The 22,314-nt window shown below is 37.9% G+C and overlaps 1 protein-coding gene across 5 annotated transcripts in view; it reads left to right on the forward strand.

Moving 5' to 3' along the window:
• The window catches only part of LOC138696396 (calcium uptake protein 3, mitochondrial-like), a 1,041,982-nt gene that overhangs the window by 895,768 nt on the left and 123,900 nt on the right, over positions 1-22,314 (forward strand). For 4 of the 5 annotated variants that reach the window (XM_069821301.1, XM_069821303.1, XM_069821305.1 and 1 more), the window contains 2 exons: positions 18,099-18,240; positions 21,769-21,798. In XM_069821301.1, coding sequence (XP_069677402.1) covers positions 18,099-18,240; positions 21,769-21,798 — 172 coding nt within the window. The remainder of the gene's footprint in view (positions 1-18,098; positions 18,241-21,768; positions 21,799-22,314) is intronic. The other variant, XM_069821302.1, reaches the window with a different exon arrangement.

Below are 22,314 nucleotides of genomic sequence, written 5' to 3' on the forward strand. Positions count from 1 at the left end.
TATTCACGTATTTACTTCAATTATCTACTATAAATAACCAATTGGTACTCACCATTACTTTAAGCGATCGAAGTGTTCACCCTTTGCTCTTAAACATGCGCCAATACTCTTGAAATGATGCAGAAAACTGCGTGAAATCAATTTATAATCAGTACCCTGTGTCGTCAAGTTTTTCCTCTATTGAAACAGAATTGGGCACAAGTCTTGTAGCCTATACTTTTTGTCTATGAGAATATCACATGTTCGTACTTTTTCACGAACTTTAAATTATTTTGTGTTGATGGAACATGTATCTTAGATAATTACGAAAAAATTCTCTCTTGCAGGATTTGTAAGAATGTTTCTTCTTTATATAACTGTCGTAAATAAATATTTTTATTCCAAATTATTTTGAATTCCCACCATATTACACAATGAACTACGAAGAGAACAATAAAGTGCCAAACTAACAGGACACTTAACTGCATACGAAACCGGTTATGACTCGCGGCGGCCGACTTTGATAACGCCGGTAACACAGTTCGACTTGGTTTAGCTCTTACCAATTAACCTAACTAGCGGACATCCTATATGACGCAAAGCATGACCTTGAAATGAAAGGTGAGAAAAGAGGAATATACCCTCACCATCTTAACCCCCTGCATTACAGTTTGTAATACTGTGATCTAGGAAGTTAAATTCTGGGATCTCGATCAGTTTTCTGATACTCTAATTCCGTTTTTCATTTTAAAAAGTACCATTTTATTGGCACTAATAAAAATTAATTATTTAAAACTTTCACGGTGTTCCACGGTGAACGAAATTATAAAGTTTTGCACTTTGTTATGTACGTAGAAACATCCAACGATAGAGATAGAGCTCCATGTTTTCATAACATCGGCACTGTGATAAGATGGTGTGGTCGGCACCACGCTCCGACAGTTTTTTTACTCCGGGAAGTACCCGGATGTCCAATAGTTTTTAATGTAACTGTAGGTGTATTAATTGCATCTATTAAATATAATAGTCGTAAGGATGGTACTGCATGTATATAATAATTGTTATTGGTAGTAGTAGTGCAATTTCTACATCAAAGATTAGGAAGATGTATTCAATTTGATAGAAGACTGAGTGGACTCTTGGGCAGTTCTAAAAGTTTTGACTCGAAAAAAATCCCACCACCACTAAAGATTGAACCGGAGACCTTGCAGGCCTTAGCCAGCTGCTGTAGTAGACAGATATGAATTTACTCAACAGTTACACATACATACTACAATTAGTTATCCTGGTGAACGGGCATCGGCAATTACCGGTATATGTCCCATCTACAAAAAGGGAAACATGACGCTACCGGATATTAGGTATAGGGACTCCTATAGGGCGCTTTTACCAACAATGAGCAAAGTAATTTGTTGCAGAAGTACACCGTGTCCCGCTTAGAGGGATAGAGAAATAAGTGCTAATTTAAAGTATAAATAATGTTTTATAACATAACTTTTTGTATAACTTGATGTAAAATCTCTCCGAGTTTCGGAAAATGGTCAGTGCAACTCGATGTGTGTGCCTCGAGCTACCCTGAAGACATCTGAAAGGTACTCAACTTTCTATCAAGTGTTTCATAACATTTGTGGGGTGATTAGCGCAGCTGCATCTATGATACGTTGCCTCAGTTTTTCCAAAGTGTCAACTGTATCACGTTGGTACACAACACTTGTCACAAAGCCCCAGAGGAAGGTCAGTGAGCGTCAAGTCGGTTGACCAGGCAAGGGTTCTCCTCTTCTGATCAACCTATTGAAAAAGTTTGCATTCAAAAAGCCACGCACTGCTCCATAGTAATGGAGTGGAGCCGCATGTTGCTGAAAAACCGATCCTGGGAGGAGTTGATCAACAATAAAATAATGTTCTGCAATATGTCCAGATAAACATTCCCTGTGACTGTTGCCTGGATGAAGAAGAATGGGCCAATGACGAATGTTCTACTGAATGGCGCCAGGCTAGTTTCCACGATAAACGTTAGTGCGCATGCACATGAACATGCAACTGTTTTAAAACCATTGGTGCGTAAACTTGGACAGTTTCTGCATATTGTCAGATGTAATTGTAAATCACAACGATATCTTCGTCTGATTTTAAATGGTGAGCATTTATTTCTCGATCCCTCTAAGCGAGACACGGTGTATTTACGAGAGACTGAGGAAGTGAATACGTCAATATGTATGATACGCTTCCAGGCTTATTTCAGGGAGGAATTTACTACCCCAGATAGCATATTTGTCTTAGACACATTAAGGCTATAGGAAACACAGAAGAGGGGGGAAAGTTCATTACGCATTCGTCGACTTTAGAAAAGCATTCCGAACTCACTTAAGCTGATAGTATTTTCTATAGAACATTTAGTTGAAATATTTTCAGATGTTTGCGTATCTTAGAGGGTAGACATGCACATATACTGAAAAATAACAATCTTCTACAGTTTTGTTTTCAAGAAAGCAGCGTGTAATAAACATCCCAGTGTGTCCGTGTTTACATTGTTACCAGTTGCTACGTCAGATCAGCTGCTTCACTAATGATTGGTGCTGCCAGAAGTGCGAGCCAAGTGAGACTCTTATAATAGCCTGCATGACGCACCGTGTTCGATTACCAGGGAGGCATTGTACTCCAAGGTACACGCATCTTTTTCGTCCTGCCTAGTTTCGTTTAGTGTTAAGCAAGGCATCGTCGCGTTTCTCTCTAAAACGTTTTAGTTATTGATTATCATACATCATTTCACCATGGTGTAGGCATAGCTCAGTTTGTATACGACGTCTTATAAGGAGAAGTTGCGTGTTCGATCCTGGACGGATACTTTTGAGACTCGGGTAATTTAGCTTCCCTTGATACTGTAGTCTCACTCCACTCATTTCATTTCATCGTTTCTGAACAGTCTTCTATTGAAAGAATTGAAATGAAATGAAATGATTAGCCTAAAAATGTCCCGTTAAGGGCAAAGGCCTCCTCCTATAGAGGGAGAGCTCTATTTGTCTCACGCTATGAGGTACTCCGCATGAGGTACTCCGCATAAGAGATGTTTACATGCTTGGAATTGTTCACTTGGTTCACATTCTGCACTGTTTGATATTGTTCGCTTGTTTCTGTCGCACTGGTTTTAGTCGCTGTTCACTTGTCTTCTTAGGTTTTTCCAGTCTTCCCTATGTCTTGCTCTGCTTGACCAATGGCTTCCTACACGTTCACTGAAGAGGTCGGTCCATCTTCTTCTTGGTCTTCCGCGTGATCTCTTGCCAATGCGGGGATCCCATAGTGTGACTTTCTGCGTCCATCTTCCGTCTCTAAGTCTTGCAACATGGCCTCCCCACTTCCATTTGGTGTTGGTGGCTTGCAGTGCTGGATCATTAGTTGCTGACATCTTTTGTAGCATTTCGTTTGGAACTCTGTCCCTCAGTGATAAGCCTAGTATCCTTCTCAGCATCTTCCTTTGGCATATTTGGATACTGTTACGAAGTTTGGCAGTGAGAGACCATGTCTGACACCCATATAACAGTACAGGAGTTACGCAGGTCTCCAATATTTCTATTCTGAGTTTCTTGCTGAGTGTTCTCTCCAGTACGATGAACTTGAGAGTGCAGAATGCCTTCCACGCGAGAGTAATCCTTCGTTTTATTTCCTTAATTAAATAAAAAAAATTCATTGGTTTATGTAAGTGGTCGGCAGCTAGCCCATATTTTAGGACGTTTTAAGGGTTAGGTACAGTTTACAGCAGTAAAATTTTGGAAATATTCAACATTTTTTTCCTCCATTACTGTATCTTGTACAATAATGAAAATTGATATGTGTAAAACATTGTCCTTCTGCTATATGAAATAATATTTTTACGATTCGATTTTTTTTTTCATTTTTTTTTTTTCAAAATTCAATTCACTGAGCAGTGATGAAGCATTTCCCACATAACTAAAAAACTATCCAACATTCTGTAATGAAATTTTTTGTGTGTATTTATGCATGTTATATCTATAATATGATGCAAGATCACTTCTCTACCTTTGATAGATTGTCTGATAAAAATAAATTCATTTTAAAAAATGGTCAAATTTCAGTATTTTCTTCTAACACAAAATAAAAAATGTATATTTATTAAGGAATGTAGCTGAAAGCGCATGATATTGTTAACCTGAGTTTCAGCAATAAAATAAAAGAGAGAGAACATGAAAAAGTTAACAAGTTTATGAGTTATGAGGGAAACGCTTCATCACTGCATAGTAAACTGCCACTCAGGTTAACAATATCATTGCGCTTTCAGCTACAGTCCTTAATAAATCTTTTTTTTTTATTTTGTGTTAGAAGAAAATACTGAAATTTGACAATTTTTTAAAATGAATTTATTTTTATCAGACAATCTATCAAAGGTAGAGAAGTGATCTTGCGTCATATTGTAGATATGACATGCATAAATACACACAAAAAATTTCGTCACAGAATGTTGGATAGTTTTTGAGTTATGTGGGAAACGCTTCATCACTGCACAGTGAACTGAATTTTGAAAAAAAAAAATGTAAATATTTTTTTTAATCGTAAAAATATGTTTTTCATATAGCAGAAGGACTGTGTTTTACACATACTAATTTTCATTATTGTACAAGAAACAGTAATGGAGGAAAAAAATGTTGAACATTTCCAAAATTTTACTGCTGTAAGCTGTACCTAATCCCTTAGGCCCGTATTCATAGACATTTTTAGCGCGGGTTTCCGGTGGATGATCAGCGTTTTTCGTATTCATAAACCAGTGTTAGCGATAGGATATGATTTGAATTCTGTACAAGTAACCAGTGGATAGTCGGGGCTAGCTTAGTACACTCGTAGCGCGTGCTGCGAAATGTGTATGAATAGCACCCTTAACTTTTAAATATTTTATTCGGTTATTTAACGATGTAGCCTAGTATCAACTGCACGGTTATGTCGCTGCTGTACAATTGGTGATAGCGGTATGTCATTGTGACAATATCAATTCCAGGATTCACCACGATAGTAGCTGGCATTCGCCACATTATTCGGAAATATCTTGGAAATAAAACCAACCATATAATCGTTCCAAGCGGTATTCGAACCTATCACGATAGAACTTCTGAGCACGAGTCCCGCTCGCTGTACCTACACGACGCCTGTAGTCGCTAGCCACGTTCTATAAGATTTAGTCCGAGCATGGGTTCGAATCGCGCTTGGATTGATTATCTCCTTGAGTTTTTTCCAAGATTTTCTCCAGTTGTAAGGCGAATGCCAGGTTTTCCCCATGACGAATCCTCTGACTTCTCTGCATAACAACACTATTCGTATCACCAATTCCATAAGAACTAGATAGCGACGGACTTAATACAGTGCCGTTAAATAAGAGATTTAAAATGCACATCACATCTTCCTCTTTGTGTAACTCTCCCAACAAAGTGCTGTACCGACGGTAATCTCTATCACTGAGCGTCTGACCTCGCTGGATATGTAGCTGCCTTGTAACCTTTCCCTACCGAAATTTCCGAAATCTATCTCTCTGATTTCTTCGAGGCTGTGAATCTGTTACGGGCAATGAAGTACCGTCAAATGGGCAAACTTGAAACAGTGTTTTAACTTGGAACATTATCATACATAGGGTATTTTCGTTTTGTCACAGTGGCAACATAATCTTCACTTGTTACTTTGTTGTGCAGCACATTGAATCTATTACAGTTTGGTGTTACTGTGACAAAACGAAAATACCCTATGATAATGTTCCAAGTTAAAACACTGTTCCAAGTTTGCCAATTTGACAGTAACCTAAATTGGGGAAATGATGTGAATGGCCGGCATTCAAAGTCAATGCCCAACTACATTGGAAAATGACATTAATTCTCGGTCATTAACGACAGTGTTCCAGACAGTAGAGCTATATTGTTAATATGGAGTTTACAAACTCTTTCGTTATCGGAATGTACAAGTACGCTAGTTCCAAAAGTCGTGTGAATTCAATCACGCTGATAGTTACTTCTGCATGTTGGCTTTTTATGGGTTCCAAAATAGAGATTTTCGCCTAACGATATTGATAAATCATTATAAATCGAAAGCCAATGTAGCTTTCCAATTGCATATCAACCAGATAGACCATTATGTAGAATAAGTTTCTTCACTGTACCTTAAAAAGAACTTCTTTAATTGTTCTGCAGTGCACACAAAGTCGTGATAGCTTCCTTGATGATGTTGTAGTACTTTTCCTTCAACTCAGGTACCATTCAGTTTTTCCTTCATAACCTATTGATGAATGTGTTGTATGATTAATGTCAAACACTTATTTAATTAACTTTTCTCTCTTCTTTGATATCAACATGAGTTAATCATAATGATAGGCTATGAAGATTAAAGCTCAACAGCAATGATAATAATAATAATAATAATAATAATAATAATAATAATAATAATAATAATAATAATAATAATAATAATAATAATGGTAGTACGGCAGCTGTGCCGAGCGATGAATCGCATCTAATTTGGAAGTGTGTGGGCCGAATCCCGTGATGTGCGACGCGGGCTGGAGTCCCGCCAGGCGTTGGTCACGTCCGCCACTTTGTCAGCAAAGCACGGTACTACACCTCGTGTCTGCCGAAATACACTGTGCTTGTGCTTACGATTCTTTATTGCAAGCATGGGGAAAGTCTGCAATGCTATGGGAAGTTCGTTCCGATATTTCGATGAAGTCCACACCTGTGGAGTAACGGTTAGCGTGTCTGACCCCGAAACCAGGTAGCACGGGTTCGAATCCCGGTCAGGATAAGTTACCTACTTGAGGTTTTTTCCGTGGTTTTCCCTCAACCCAATATGAGCAAATGCTGGGTAACTATCAGTGCTGGAGCCCGGACTCATTTTACCGGCATTATCACCTTCATTTCATTCAGGCGCTAAATAACCTGAGATGTTGATACAGCATCGTAAAATAACCCACTAAAATAAAAATAAAAATATTTCGATGAAGGTATAGTCTTCTAATATTCCTGGTAATGACTCTTCACATTCTATAAATCTATCTGCTTTTCTGTTGTCTGTTTTATTTCGTTGCTGGCCATTTCCGGGATTTAGACCCAGTCTTTTGTAACTGTCCCAAATAACAGAATTCCTGTTCGCAATGCCTTTCATATGAAAACAAAGGTAGGCCGATATGCAACTTTCGAAACAACGTGTTTTTCTGTATTTAATCAGAGATGAAAGAAAGAAATCTAATCTAAACCTCTTGCGAATGGTTCTTCCATGTAACACGAGTATTTCAAATGAGGTTTTTGATAGTAGCTCTTCAGAGAACTATATAGAGGCAATGAAATGATGGTAAGGGGTAGTGGAACGTCGTTCTAAATGGCGCAGAAACCAATGATGGATAACTGACAGGAGGTGTAGCTTATACTTCCCCCCCCCCACTGCTGGCGAAGCGTAGTTGCTAGCTACTGACATAGTGGGGCAAAAGAATTCGATTGCTATCTGTTCCAGAAGAAGCACTTGACCAATGAACTTGGCTACTGTACGTTCACAAAATACTCGTCATATTCATAATAATTAACGTTAATTTGTTTATTAACATTGATTAAAACACCAGAAAAGCTCTCTATGCAACAATTTATTTGTACTAAGTAATAAAAAAACAGTAAGAAATAAATGTTTTGCATGTACGGTTAAACAACGCACCTGAATACTGTGACATGATCACTGGAGAGGTGGTCCACACCTGTGGAGTAAAGGTTAGAGCGTCTGTCTACGAAACCAGGTGGCCTGGGTTCGATTCTCGGTCGGGGCAAGTTACCTGGTTGAGGTTTATTCCGGGGTTTTCTCTTAATCCAATATGAGCAAATGCTGGGTAACTTCCAGTACTGGAGCCCGGACTCATTTCACCTGCATTATCACCTTCACCTCATTCAAACGCTAAATAAACTAAGATGTTGATAAAATGTCGTAAAATAACCTACTAAAAATTGTGAACGATTATTTCAAGAATAGAGATAAACATAACATCCCTTTTCGCCCTCAGTTAGCAATTATTCCTCCAGTATATGTGACGGATATTTAACCTTTCCTTAATAACCCAAACGAGTAAGAAATCCTTATTTTCATCTGAATTTGATGCGTTGTGTATTCTTATATATTTCATATACTTCACCAGAAGTGGGAATATCCACGTCTTGTGGATAGTGGAGGTATAATGGAGTAATTTCAAGTGATAACTAAGTTTTGGAGCAAATGTAACACACATACCCTTTGCGAACTACAGCAAACCCTAATCATTGCGTCCAATTGGTGAATCACAATAGATATGGTAGTGTTTGTATATCTGCAAAAGAAAATGAGCCCAGTATCTGTGCGGTTTATAGTAACTTGACCACTCCAAAAGTTATAAATGTGGAGGAAGATTTCAACGGCAACGATGGTGAAAGAGGCAACGCTTCTCTAAGGGTTAACATATACAGAGTGTTTCCGAGGTGGTGTTACAAACTTTCAGGGATGATGGCGAAGGGCACATGTATCAATTTGAGACAAGGAACCATGGTCCGGAAATGACTGAGTCGAAAGTTATAAGCAAAAATAGTTGTGTTGAAATGGAATTGTAATTTGGCACCACGTGCCCTCCTTCCCTTAACTTTTGGAACAGTCGTGGAAAAATGGTATGGGCCGGATGTCTCCTACATGAGTACTTGTGCCGATACAATCTGTGAGCTTGTTTACTGTTCCCATTGACTCATCCGTATTCGAAAATCAGGTCTGCTTATTCCGCTCTCGTGTACTCCTCCATTTCACTTGGACTAATCAACTGGACATTGCAACTGTAGAACATGGTCTTCATTGGTGGGCAGAATGGTACTCCTAGTCGTCCTTGATGGTCAAATGTTTACTGAGCTTGCCATTAGGTGCGAGACTCTCGGATTCAAACCAGCCGAGAGAGATGGGTTTTAAAGGCGATACGAATCTTTAGCATGGCTTCCTTCGGTAGGTAAATAAAGCTAGGAGACCCATATTGTGGATGTACGACACGAGAAAGCATCCTGGCCTGAATGAGAGGACTCCAGACAAAATTTATAGGTCATATTTTCTCCATTATGAAGATTTGGAAGTATCGCAATGGTCTCCTATGGGTGACGTAAGTGTGCATGGACTTATTACACCCTCTTCCCCTGGATCCATATCATACCCATCAATAGTCTTAACCTGAATTTCGTTGGTAGCGTCTCCAGAAACATCCTGTTTCCTCAGTTTATTCGAAGGTGGGAAAAGTTTCCTGCAGGTGGAACAATCATGTCAAGACAGTCACTACCACTACTACTACTACTACTACTACTACTACCACTACTTCTTCTACTACTATACTACCACTTCTCTTACTACTACTGCTACTGCTACCACTACTACGACTACTATTACTACTACTACCCCTACTTCCACTTCTACCACCACTACTACTGCTACTACTACTACTACTACTACTACTACTATTACTGCTTCTGCTACTACTACCACTACTTCTACTACTAATACGACCACTACTACTACTGCTACCTTCACTACTTCTACTACTACTACTACTACTACTATCACTACTTCTACTACTAATACGACCATTACTACTACTACTACTGCTACCTTCACTACTTCTACTACTACTACTTCTGCTACTACTACCACTACTTCTACTACTAATACGACCACTACTACTACTACTACTACTACTACCACCACCACTAACAATTATCGCATTCTCAAACAATATCGAAATTAATAATGTATCAAAAGATTAAAAAGTAATGACATTCACGAATGTGAACCTACATCGTTATCTGTTCCATTGTCCTGTCTCTTGTCAAGTAAGTTAATGGACAGTTAAGAAATCTGAGGACAAAACTGTTCTAAAAAGTTGTTTATTTTTTGTAAGCCTCTCATCATCGCCTGTAACCCAGGTATGTTTAGGTCTACTCTTCAAACTCTATCATTTAATAGGGATTTCTTTAAAATGGTAAATTTCCCGTTCATGACTTCCCTGAGCAAGAAACCTCTCTTTTTAGTTCAAGACTTATACCTTTTACATATTTTTGTCCTTAATATTTTTAAGGTCGTTTCTACATGGTAGTTGCTTCATATCTACGGTGTTACAGCCTGACTGAGGGGAGCACAACTCAGCCAGTTGCGATATTTATCGGACAGATCGCGTTCTGTCGCGGAAGATGGACAACGTATGGATGCGATAATTATGTAATAATGAAGGATCACAGGATTGGGAAGTAAGCGAGATGTGGTTCTTTGTAATAGGCGCCATACTGGCATACGCTTGTAAAGATTCAGGAAATCACGAAAAATCCAAGTCAGGATAGTAGCCCTCGAGATCGAATCCAGGACCTCCCGAATTCAAAGCAGGAATGTTAATCATTATAATATTCCTCTATTGTTTTAAAAATGTTTGCTAAATTTAGATGTTTGACATTTAAAGCTCTTATTCTAAGTTAATGAAAAGAAATATGAAGTTGTTCTGTAACACTGTGAAGTATAGAGCCATGCTTTCTTGATCTATTATTCGGAGGTCCGTCTTTAATACCACTGCCTTTCCTCTTTACATTCCTATTTAAGATCCTGAGTTTCACATTCTCCAATGTGCGATGGAGGGAGAAAGTCCTCGATTACGTCTGACATCTTCCAATCCGTGGTCTAACACTTCATCAGAGATTACTCTGTTCATGATGGTATGAGATTTCGGGATTTTTTCACTTCATCATATATAGAAACATCAATGTTTAGAAGATATACCTCTGCTCCATCTGTTGAAGTAAAGAAAAGGAAACCTGTCTGCTGTTTCGGTATCAAAAGCTCCAGCAGTAACTCATGGTAACGGATCCAGCAGATACGTTTCTCTTTCCTTGCTTTCCCTTACGATAGAGCTGAAAGTTCAATGTTTATACATCTATGACATGGTGGAAAAAAGAACCCAAAAGTCTGGCACCATTTTAACAGCAAAAAGATCTTAAATCATACTGCGTTCATGATGATGAGAAACATGAAACGAAAGTTGGTCAGTGATATGTAAGTATGAGCAAGGTCAGCTCACAAGTTCCAGTCCATGAGCAGCACTTCATCTGTTTGGCGTTGATGAAGTATTTTTGTTACTAGGGAGAAGAAGTTGCTGGTTTGAACTCTCATCAGTTGATTTCTTTGATCTTTGGTATACATCATTAGCTATTAATGGAAACAGTATTATTCCACTGTTAACAAACATTACTTATTACTCAAGAATACTTACTGAAGTAAAACTACTATTAAATTGTTCAGCTTTGATAACCAACGGTACCTTAAGGGGAGTAGATAGTAATGCTTGTGCGATTAAAAATTTCAGTACAAAAGTTTAGTTCAATATTTATAGGCTTTTAGTGCTGAGAATGGAATAAAAATGTCCATGCTTACACAATCAGTCATTCTGAATTCAGTGGTATAAAAGACAACTATATTTTCATATCCAAGTGCAAAACAAAGGCCCTAACTGACAACCTATTTTTCCACTTTGCTAAGTGCTCCTCATTCTTCAGGTGCACATTACTTGGTACAGTCTTCACTCATATACCTTGTATTTTTTTAAGTTGTCTAGTAATATATATTGTAAATTCTAAAGCAAAACTTAGTTAAGTATTTCACCTGTATTGAAACAGAAAAAATATTGAACTTTGTTTAACATTTTTTGCAATTTTTTCATTGCATATATATTTTTTCTCGTGTTATGTGTGTGATTTTCTTAAACCTGTAGGTCTACTATGTAGAACACAGACTGTAGACAACACAGTAAAATTTTGATTTGCATTAATTCAGTAGTTTCATAGAAAAATATCAACTTATGGGAAACTGCATTAAAAAAAACGAAGAATGTATGAATTACATCCGCCGCTTACCTACAGAAATACCCCCCACAATATTTATATTGTTTTAAAGAGCAAGTTTTGTACTTTTTAAAAGACAAAATAAAAAATTGGATTTTTGACCCCTAATCACTACCTGGTTCCCTTAATAGAATTTAAAATAAATTAAACCTATACATCTGGTTGTAGAAGAGGATTGAATAAGTAAATTAAATTATCCGTCCAATAGAGTGTAGGACCCGAAAGTTCATTAATTTACCTGATTTTTGTCTCGTGAACTATAACTCTATGCTGATAAATTATCGTAGTGAATTATAAATTTGTAATGCCACGCGTAACATATCTATCATGTCATAATTGCAAGCATATTTAATAAATCTGATGATATTAACTTCCATCCCTTAAGTAACAGCCCGCTTAGCTGTGATTCATCGCGTCAGCTTTCGGCTTTAAAATCTCGCACCTTAGGCTATACATTACATTACATTACAGACTTAATGAAATTTATTGACTTACCTTATAATAATTGCTGGAACTGTTGACCATCATCTGTAATGCACATTTCACATCTTTTGAAAAGATTTCTAGACATGTTGGATATCGTCTCTGTTGAAAGAATTGAAACCTAGACCCATGGTCCGTTGCATTTAATTTATGAATGGCTCTTGTCTTATATCTTTAGTTTTAATAATTTCGTCGCTCTCCAAACTAATATCTTGGACACACCTGTCTGTTGAGCTAATTACTTTCTTAACGATTTCGTGGGATTAAGACGCTGTGCATTCATGTCATAAACATCTCACTCATAAATAACGGTCAATTTTAACCACGTATAAGACAAATAACTATTATCGCACTCTTCATGGCGTAATATCCTATATAACATTAATTAATAGCATCCTAATTTTATGGTGACAAATCGTTATGTTACGAAAATAAAATTGTGTCTGCAACATGGCTGTGGCGTGGACATTTTAGCGCTCTTGTAATTTCAGCACTCGCCTACGGCCCGTCTGTTGCTAAGGCTAAAACAGCTGTTTATCTATTTATTCTCTTTGAATACTTCAGCGCGGGATGTAACCTTAAAAACAAAACATGGACAACTCTCATGTTCTGAACAACCTCTCCACACTACTATTAGAGAGGTACAAGCTTACAGAACCTCTCAGCACCTGATTCCAACACACGAATCGGAAGATAAAAATGATGTAACATTATAATCCGGCGTTTGTTGTGGGCTTAGAGACGTTGTTGTGATATCAGTCTCAGAAGAGGCCGTTATTCTTCCAAAAGTCCGTTTACGACTGCATTAAATCGGCATAAAGGCGACACCTGTTGGGTCTTCCCCCGCTATAAAACTCTCCAGCAACATTAAACTCGCATCTGGGTAATTACAGACCATTCCTACTAGTTGGATTTATAGCCCGTCAGTTTTATTTCCCAGGGACTCGATGAAATATGGAAATAATGCATTCGTGCTTACCAGAAGCGTCGTTTAATGGACTTTTATGTCTGGCTTTATGTCTACTATTTGTTTCGAGAGAGTATTATTAACTAAAATAGGCCGCGGCCTCTTAAGTCCCAGTGGAAAGTGTTTTTACGTCAGCACATTTCAGTCTGTGACGTCCCGAATTTATTCTATAACAAATGAACGCTTATGTGACTAGCAAAGAAACTAACGTTACAATTCAATGTCTTCAGGCTGTCAGCTCGGAATCTTATAACGATTTCAGACGGTTAATTTTTTATCAAGATTTTTCTAGTCCTAGAGCAGTATTTTCACACGATATTAGAGACGTGGGATAGTTCCATTGTAAAGACAACTGATAAACGTTCACGACCTAGGAAGAATCGAACCCAGTAACATAAGAAATTTATAGAAGCTCCTAAAATATCCCTTAACCTTCTCATATACCATGGGCAACTTCAAGCTTTTGTATGTGCTGTGTTATATGTACCGTTCCAGAAAAAAATGAACTGCCTTAATTTTCTAAGTTCCAGATTCACCGCATTGCGCGTGCTCAGTACTCAAAAGCAGTGGTACACACGAGATCGCTTTGGCAGTTTTTGAAATATTCATTTTACGTCTAATTTTGTCGCAATCTGAAAAGTATTTGAAAAAAAATGCGATGAAAATTTATCTACTCTTAATAGTAGATTAATTTTATAAATCGTACAGTAAAATGGAATGATGTTAAATTACATTAACCTGCATAATTAATTAAAACAACTCTTTTTTCAACAGTATCCGAACCCTGAAGTTTGTAGTCAGCGAGCAAGCACTCTAGCACAGAGTTCTCGGAATGCTTGCGGTGAATTGTTATAATCAGGGTTGTCGTCGTCGTGTTTATTTAATAATATAATTCAACTTTACAGGGAGTTATACCTGAAATCTTGATTTGCATAATATAATTCTTAGGCATTAATTTGATCTTATGTTCAGATTAATTTCGTATTTTTGTATTACTGATGAAATACCTTCCTGTAATAGTATTGAAATAACATGGGGTTGAAAATCATTGTTAAATTCTTGTGATGCGAATCATGCTCTGTAAGGAACTTCGACAGTCAGGTCAATTTCTGTTACTGGGAATGTACAGTTAAACTTCCACACCCAAAATACAAATTCATCCTTTTTGTCTCAAAAGTGTAAATCAAGCATTATGTGTCTGAAATTCGTGTCGTTTCATTCAAAATAATAATTACCTCACTTCACCCAAAATCTAAGGATATGCTACTCGAGCTAAATGACAACTGTAAACAGTATGAGATGAAGATAAATGTAAAGAAGACGAAGACAATGGTGATCAGAATAAAAATAAATAAGGTAAACGTGCGAATTCGAAATGAGGCAATAGAATAAGTGGACAGCTTCAAATATTTGGAATGTAGCCTACATCTAGAAACGTGAGATGCTGCTGAGGAAGTCAAAAGGAGGATAGCCTTGTTAAAGGAAGCTTTTAATAGAAAAAGAGCATATAGTGAAAAAATAACTAAGGAAAAGACTAGTGAAGTGAAGACTAGTGTGGCATTGTATAGGGCAGAAACGTGGACATGACGTCGAAGTGAATAAAAGCGACCAGATACGAGTATGTGGATATGGAGAAGAATGGAATGTGTGAAATGGCAGACGAAATAAGAAACGAAGCTATGATAGAAAGAGTGGATGAAGAAAGAATAATGTTAAAACTGATCAGGACGAGAAAAATGAATTGGCTGAGTCATTTTTAGTAGATTATTTTACGACGCATTATCAACATCTTAGGTTATTTAGAGTCTGAATGAGATGAAGGTGATAATGCCGGTGAAATGAGCCCGGGGTTCAAAACCGAAAGTTACCCAGCATTTGCTCATATTGGGTTGAGGGAAACCCCCGGAAAAATCTCAACCAGGTAACTTACCTCGACCGGGAATCGAACCCGGACCACCTGGCTTCGCGGCAAGACGCGCTAACCTTTACTCCACAGGTGTGGACCCTGGCTGAGTCACTGGCTGGAAAGAAACTGCCTACTAAGTGATGCACTGGAAGGAATGGTGACCGGGAGAAAAATTCGTGGCAGAAGAGGATATTAGAAGATAGACAACATTAAGATATATGACGGAGACTAAGAGAACGGCGAAAGATAGGAAAGATTGGAGAATGCTGGGTTTGCAGTAAGGATCTGCTCTTGGGCAAAAACTATGAATCAGTGAATGCTTTACTGGAACTCATGCCGTGGGTGCCATGGGTTTCTTATCTGTGTCACCCTAGATAGTTCGCGTAATATGTTTTGAAGACTCATGTCGTTGTTCATACTTTTGTACGAGTATATTCAACTCTATGCAGAGTCCTTCAGAAAGATTGTAAAAAAAAGTGGAATTATAGGGCAGAACATTTGAAGCAGTTTGGGATAGGGAATGCTGAAACCTCCTTTCAAAGCTAAGTACGTTATTGTAAAAATTCTAATCCTTGTAGGTAAGCAAGTTGCTTGAAGTTAAAGGATCTTTTGATGCCTGGTAACATTCCAATTGGAAACATTTAACGTGTATCAGTTCGTAATAAATGAAATGTAAACAACTCACCACGTTGCTCTCTGCTTTTGGCCTGAAGGAGGAACGAACTTTGATAATCCATTCAAGTTTTAGTTGGTTATTTAAAGACGCTGTATCAACTACTAGGTAATTTAGCGTCGGTGGGATTGGTGATAGCGAGATGAGGCCGAGGATTCGCCATAGATTACCTTGCATTCACATTACGGTTGGGGAAAACCTCGGAAAAAACCCAACCAGGGATCGAACCCGCGCCTGAACGCAACTTCAGACCGGCAGGCAAGCGCCTTAACCGACTGAGCCACGCCGGTGACAAATCCGTTCAACATGTGCTATCTCAACATAGACAGGAATTCAGAGTAAAAAACGACGCAATGAATTACCCCTACTATTAACGCACGGGAAGGGCTATTGGCTACTACAACAACCCAAATGTACCTAATTCTCGCCTCCAGAATTGCTTGTTTGTTGTTCCCTGCATGTACACAGATATCGGGCACCAAAAGGGCTTTTAATTTGAAGCAACTTGTCTAGGCTGCAGGGGTCAGCACTTTTACAGTGAGTAGCTCTAGAAGGAGGCTTCAGCGAACATGCATTCCCGATCTCAAATGATTTCAAATGCCCTACAACCCCATGAATGTTTTTACAATATTTTTCAACACCTTGTACACTATCACACATTACCCTAAATAATAATTTCAGTAGCATGTGATTGACACTCATGTCCTTATCTTCTTCACATTAAATAATATTTCGTATAATCTGTTACTATGACTCGTATCTTTCTTGTATGCTATACTTTGTAGCCTATACTGTCTCCATTTATCTAGAAATAATTCCAGTAGCATGTAATTGACAGTCATTTCCTTGTCTTCTTCACCATAAATAATATTTCGTGTAATCTGTTACTATGACTCGTATCTTTCTTGTATGCTATACTTTGTAACCTATACTGTCTCCATTTATCTAGAAATAATTCCAGTAGCATGTAATTGACAGTCATTTCCTTGTCTTCTTCACCATAAATAATATTTCGTGTAATCTGTTACTATGACTCGTATCTTTCTTGTATGCTATACTTTGTAGCCTATACTGTCTCCATTTATCTAGAAATAATTCCAGTAGTGTGTAATTGAAAGTCATATCCTTGTCTTCTTCACCATAAATAATATTTCGTGTAATCTGTTACTATGACTCGTATCTTTCTTGTATGCTATACTTTGTAGCCTATACTGTCTCCATTTATCTAGGTAATTCCAGTAGTGTGTAATTGACAGTCATGTCCTTGTCTTCTTCACCATAAATAATATTTCGTGTAATCTGTTACTATGACTCGTATCTTTCTTGTATGCTATACTTTGTAGCCTATACTGTCTCCATTTATCTAGGTAATTCCAGTAGTGTGTAATTGACAGTCATGTCCTTGTCTTCTTCACCATAAATAATATTTCGTATAATCTGTTACTATGACAGATGTTATTCCAATAGTGTATAATTGACAGTCATGTCCTTGTCGTCTTCACCATAAATAATATTTCGTATAATCTGTTACTATGACTCGTATCTTTCTTGTATGCTATACTTTGTAGCCTATACTGTCTCCATTTATCTAGAAATAATTCCAGTAGTGTGTAATTGACAGTCATGTTCTTGTCTTCTTCACCATAAATAATATTTCGTGTAATCTGTTACTATGACTCGTATCTTTCTTGTGTGCTATACATTGTAGCCTATACTGTCTCCATTTATCTAGAAATAATTCCAGTAGTGTGTAATTGACAGTCATGTCCTTGTCTTCTTCATCCTAAATAATATTTCGTGTAATCTGTTACTATGACTCGTATCTTTCTTGTATGTTATACTGTGTGTACGCCTCAATTTATCTAGAAATAATTCCAGTAGTGCATGATTGACACCCATGTCCTTGTTGTCTTCTTCACCCTAAATAATAATTCGTTTGGTTTGTGACCGAGGCTCGTGTTATTTTTTGCTCCGCTCTATGTAATACCTAACTTTACCCAAAATAATAATTCCATTGATGTGGTAATGAGGCTCGTTTCTTTGTGCATTTGATCTAAATGCTACGTCACTTTGCCGAGGTTCACGTCGTGATGTGTACTTCACCCTAAATACTTTTCCACCCTAAAGATGTATTTAACCAACTCACCTTAAAGATTAATTCGATGTTGTGATTGTATGTTGCAGCTGGACGATGAGTTGGTGCGTGCCGTGAAGCTGACGTCACGGGAGCGTCGTTTCATCAAATTCGCATCGGTGGAGTACGACGGTCAGCTGTACATGACGCCGCAGGACTTCCTGGAGTCGGTCGTCGAACAGGAGCCCCGCCGTAAGTGACGCTCCCCGGACTCCCTACACCCCTCGCAGCAAGCGCTGGCGCTACATCACCAGTATTGTTGCACGCTGATCATCATCTTACATGATAGTTTTCAGGGGAACCGGCTGCATCCCAATTTATTGCGAATTTCCCTCTTGCACGTAATTAGTGCAAATTTGTAATGTTATTACAATGAAATTCTATTTCACAGTGAATATTCTTATTTGTCAAGCAATGTCATGATAGATTCCTGCTTCTTGTCATGTATTGAAAATGTAGTGATATATGAAAGTAGAGCTCCCTAGCTTCTAGATAGTAGTACTGAAATGTAAGTGATCAGCTTCAAGTTCGGGCCACTTTGAACTCTATCTGTTTCTTATATGATTAGGCAGGTCACAAATCAGAAAAAAACTCCTTCCCTGTACCAAATCGATTCCGTGCCCTCACTGAACCGAAGTCAGTTTCACTTATGTGACAGATGTATAATAATGTTTAATGTTAACATGGAACATCATCCTCGGTGGTTCTTGTGGTTAATATGCTCGGTTATTTGTTAGGAGATGAACTTGCAGCTTTAGATTGCATTTCGTCTGCTAAATGTAATGTCAGTGCTGCTAAACGAAGAAATTAACATAAGATGTTATGTAGTCCTATAGGTTTCTGCACCTATTCAGATAAAAGTTCTGGTAACTTCCGCATTCTCTGCGAACTCTTCGTTCCCATACCTTCCCCTACCCCTACTGTTATCCACGTTCGCTTCCTGTCCCCCTCTACTTCATCCTTTGTGTTGTCTGCGTATCTATAAGTTGTTTATTGTCCCACAGTTTATTTCGACATGAAATCAGGTTCAAAACGTGAGATTTCCCACAGTTCATTGTGGCATCACCTCCCTCCTTCCCTTGGCAGCTATTTGAGATGCATACTAGTGCTTTCCATTTCTGACCGTTCACGTCTTCTTCTTAAATAATAAACTTAAAAACTTCAAACAAATTATAGGGTTATATAAACGAGTGATTCTGTGACTTTGTTGCAAACTTTTAGGAGTGATTTAGGTGATCAATTTAAACAATTTCCATATATCAACTCATTTCCGGAAATGTTTTGTTTGGTAGTTACAAGCCATGATATTTGTAGTCAGTGTAGCCAGCTAGCATCGAACTCGAAGCCAACTTTCTGAAGTTTAGTTACAGACTTACTGTTCCTTCAAACGTTAGTGAGTTATAAACATAGTGTGGGCTAGTTGGCATTGAAAATTATATTTTGATTGACAAAGCCTTGCATCTTTTTTTTTTCCATTTCCGTTGTCTTTTCATTAATGTAAAACATACCAACAAGTTCCCTTAAACTAAAGAAACTAAAGATATCAAAATTGTCTGTAGGTAATGCTTAACCCAAATAAGCCTACAAAAAGAATATCTACATATGAATTCTAAGGTTTCAGTGCATTGTCCATGAGTTCGATGTCAGATGGTTTTTTTTTATGTACCGGTATGCTGTAAACAAGGTTCTGTATCTATTCGCATAAACTTTGTAATGTTTACAAAAATCACCGGGGCAACATCATGATATACATTGAAGAAAACAAAATTATTTATTTTACCATGACCCTCTAATGTTACTTAGACCTGTTAATACACACATATAACGTTCTGTAATTACCAAGCGAAACATTTCCGGACACGGGTTCCTATATGAATATTGTTCATAATGTTAACTTATATCATCTCTAAAAGCATACTTTCACCAAGACAGTTATGAATTTTGAAGAAAATTAAAGTTTAAATCTGGACCATTTTATCTTCTCACCAATGACCGTGTACTTTACTCTAAATGTATTATCGCGTGTTCAAATCTGGCGGAGGGCAATGAATATTTCATACTAAAGTAATTCAAAGTTTGGTTTTCTCTGTGGGAGAATCCTGTGCCACTCTAGGCTTTTGTCATAGAAGAACTTCACAACATTCAACCGACTAATGTAATCAATGAAATTCCCGACATCGGCTATTGTATCATCAGCCCAGAAATTTTACTTCCAGGGTGTCTGAAATTAGGAATGATATAAAAATATACTAACTGCAGCTCGGTGTCATAAATGTCGTGAAGTGTGAGATTCATTTTGCTCCGCACATCATTGTGAATATCTGTTGAGTAATCGGTTAATTTTAATGCAGTAATTACCGTGGTAGAAAAAATTCACATTCAAGGACTTTTTACACTTTTGTTACACTTCACAGCTTATATGAGTAAAACGTGTATTACGTTCAGATTGGCTTTCTGTCTGTCTGTCACCCACCCACCCACCCACCCACCCACCCACCCACCCACCCACCTTTCCACACGAAACAGTGACCGAATATAGAGGAAATGTAATATTTAATTTTTCCACAGAACTTGTTCACAAGATCCGTCATCCCATTTGCCATAATACACTTCTGCCTATTTTTATGTGACTGTTACACTTTTACTACGTCATACTACTTTTGACCAATAAAACGGTACGAAAGGACATGTTTCAATCAATCATGACTGTTTATCGCTACAATGTTGTCACTTTCCTAGCATTTGTTTGTTTTTATCACTTCCCTAGCATTTGTTTCTTTGTTTGCCAACATTTCAAAATGCAAATTCTTTAAGGTAGTACTCTAAAACATGCTTTTCGATCGTCATTTGTTTCCCGCATAGATAGTCAACTGAAAATGGCGGCTCTGTACAAACGTTTTGATGAAGCTAACATTAGTGAAATATAATTTTTATATACTTTCTTCTGTTTTATCACTTCCTTACCATTTGTTTCTTTGTTTGTCAACATTTCACACTGCAAATTCTTTACTGTACTATGGAAGACATTTTCTTTAGGCCGTTGCCCAATCGGCAACATATTGAACTCGAGAGCTGCAGTGAATTGCGTAACTCGATTTCATATGCCAGCCATTACGGCCGGAGAGATGATCATCGTGCTGAATGGATGATCGGTCACCTCTGCTGATGCTTGTAGACGTGAGGCCAGCAGTCGCTTGGTCGGCGTTGGACTATTATTAATATTATTATTGTTATTATTATTATTATTATTATTATTATCATCATCCTGTTATGATTAATTATAATTTCTCGCCTCCTGTTTTCTGTCAAGTGAATTTAACACTGTATTATTATCCCAACAAAAGAATACTCTCCCATCTTTTCCATATCAGCATGAAAGTTTAACTAAACTTCGAACGGTATAGGCTACATTCTATTATTTCATCAGCAATAGAAAGATTCCTAACAAAACGTCTCTTCAATAAGTCGCCATTGTTTTCCCCTTCTCCCTTTGCAAGGTAGCGTAGTCACCAAATGCCTTCTCATCAAACAGACCAACTTTCAGTTCAGTACAAATTTTATGTTTCGTAGAGTTCTTCGTTTCCACTGCTCTGGTTCTCCTACTGTTTCATGAATACCTATACTGAATAATCTTCTCCGCCTTGGTTGTGGTTGGGATGTGGCCGGGCCCCGCTGTAGTGATTTCAGACAGAGTCTATACCTGTGCACGCTTCATTTCAGGGGCAGCCGTGTGGAGTCCGCGGCCTGGTAGTATGTATCACATTGTTGCATCTAGCTTGTAGCAGGACTGCGCATGCGTCGAGCTAACTCGTTGAGAAAACGCACGGTTTTGCAGTCCAAGAGGACTAAATTATTGTACATATTTTTATATTCTCATAATTTTTCACTGCACAAATCTAGGATTCATTCAGAACATGCTAGCCGATCAGCTACAACGTCGGCTTTCCATGTTGTAATATCCCGGCAAGCCCAGTTGGAATTTTTGAGGAATATAAAAAGTGTTAAGATACGTATACTCATCTCCTCTGCCACCATTTGTTCTTAATTTATAATATTTTTTTTTAACAAAGATGCCGAAAACAATGGAAAACTACCAAGAGACCAACTCGTTTAGGATTTCAATGGCAGAAGTTCAGTGCAGAAGTAACTGTAGAGAAACAGGCGGCCCTCCGAAACTGCTGGCTCTCTCGACCGGCCTCCGTGGATTGTATTCATATGATGATGGATAGCTTCTGCAACGGAATCCGGGGCAGACCTCGGGGGAGG

This window comes from Periplaneta americana, chromosome 3 (assembly GCF_040183065.1).
Source record: "Periplaneta americana isolate PAMFEO1 chromosome 3, P.americana_PAMFEO1_priV1, whole genome shotgun sequence".
NCBI lineage: Eukaryota > Metazoa > Arthropoda > Insecta > Blattodea > Blattidae > Periplaneta > Periplaneta americana.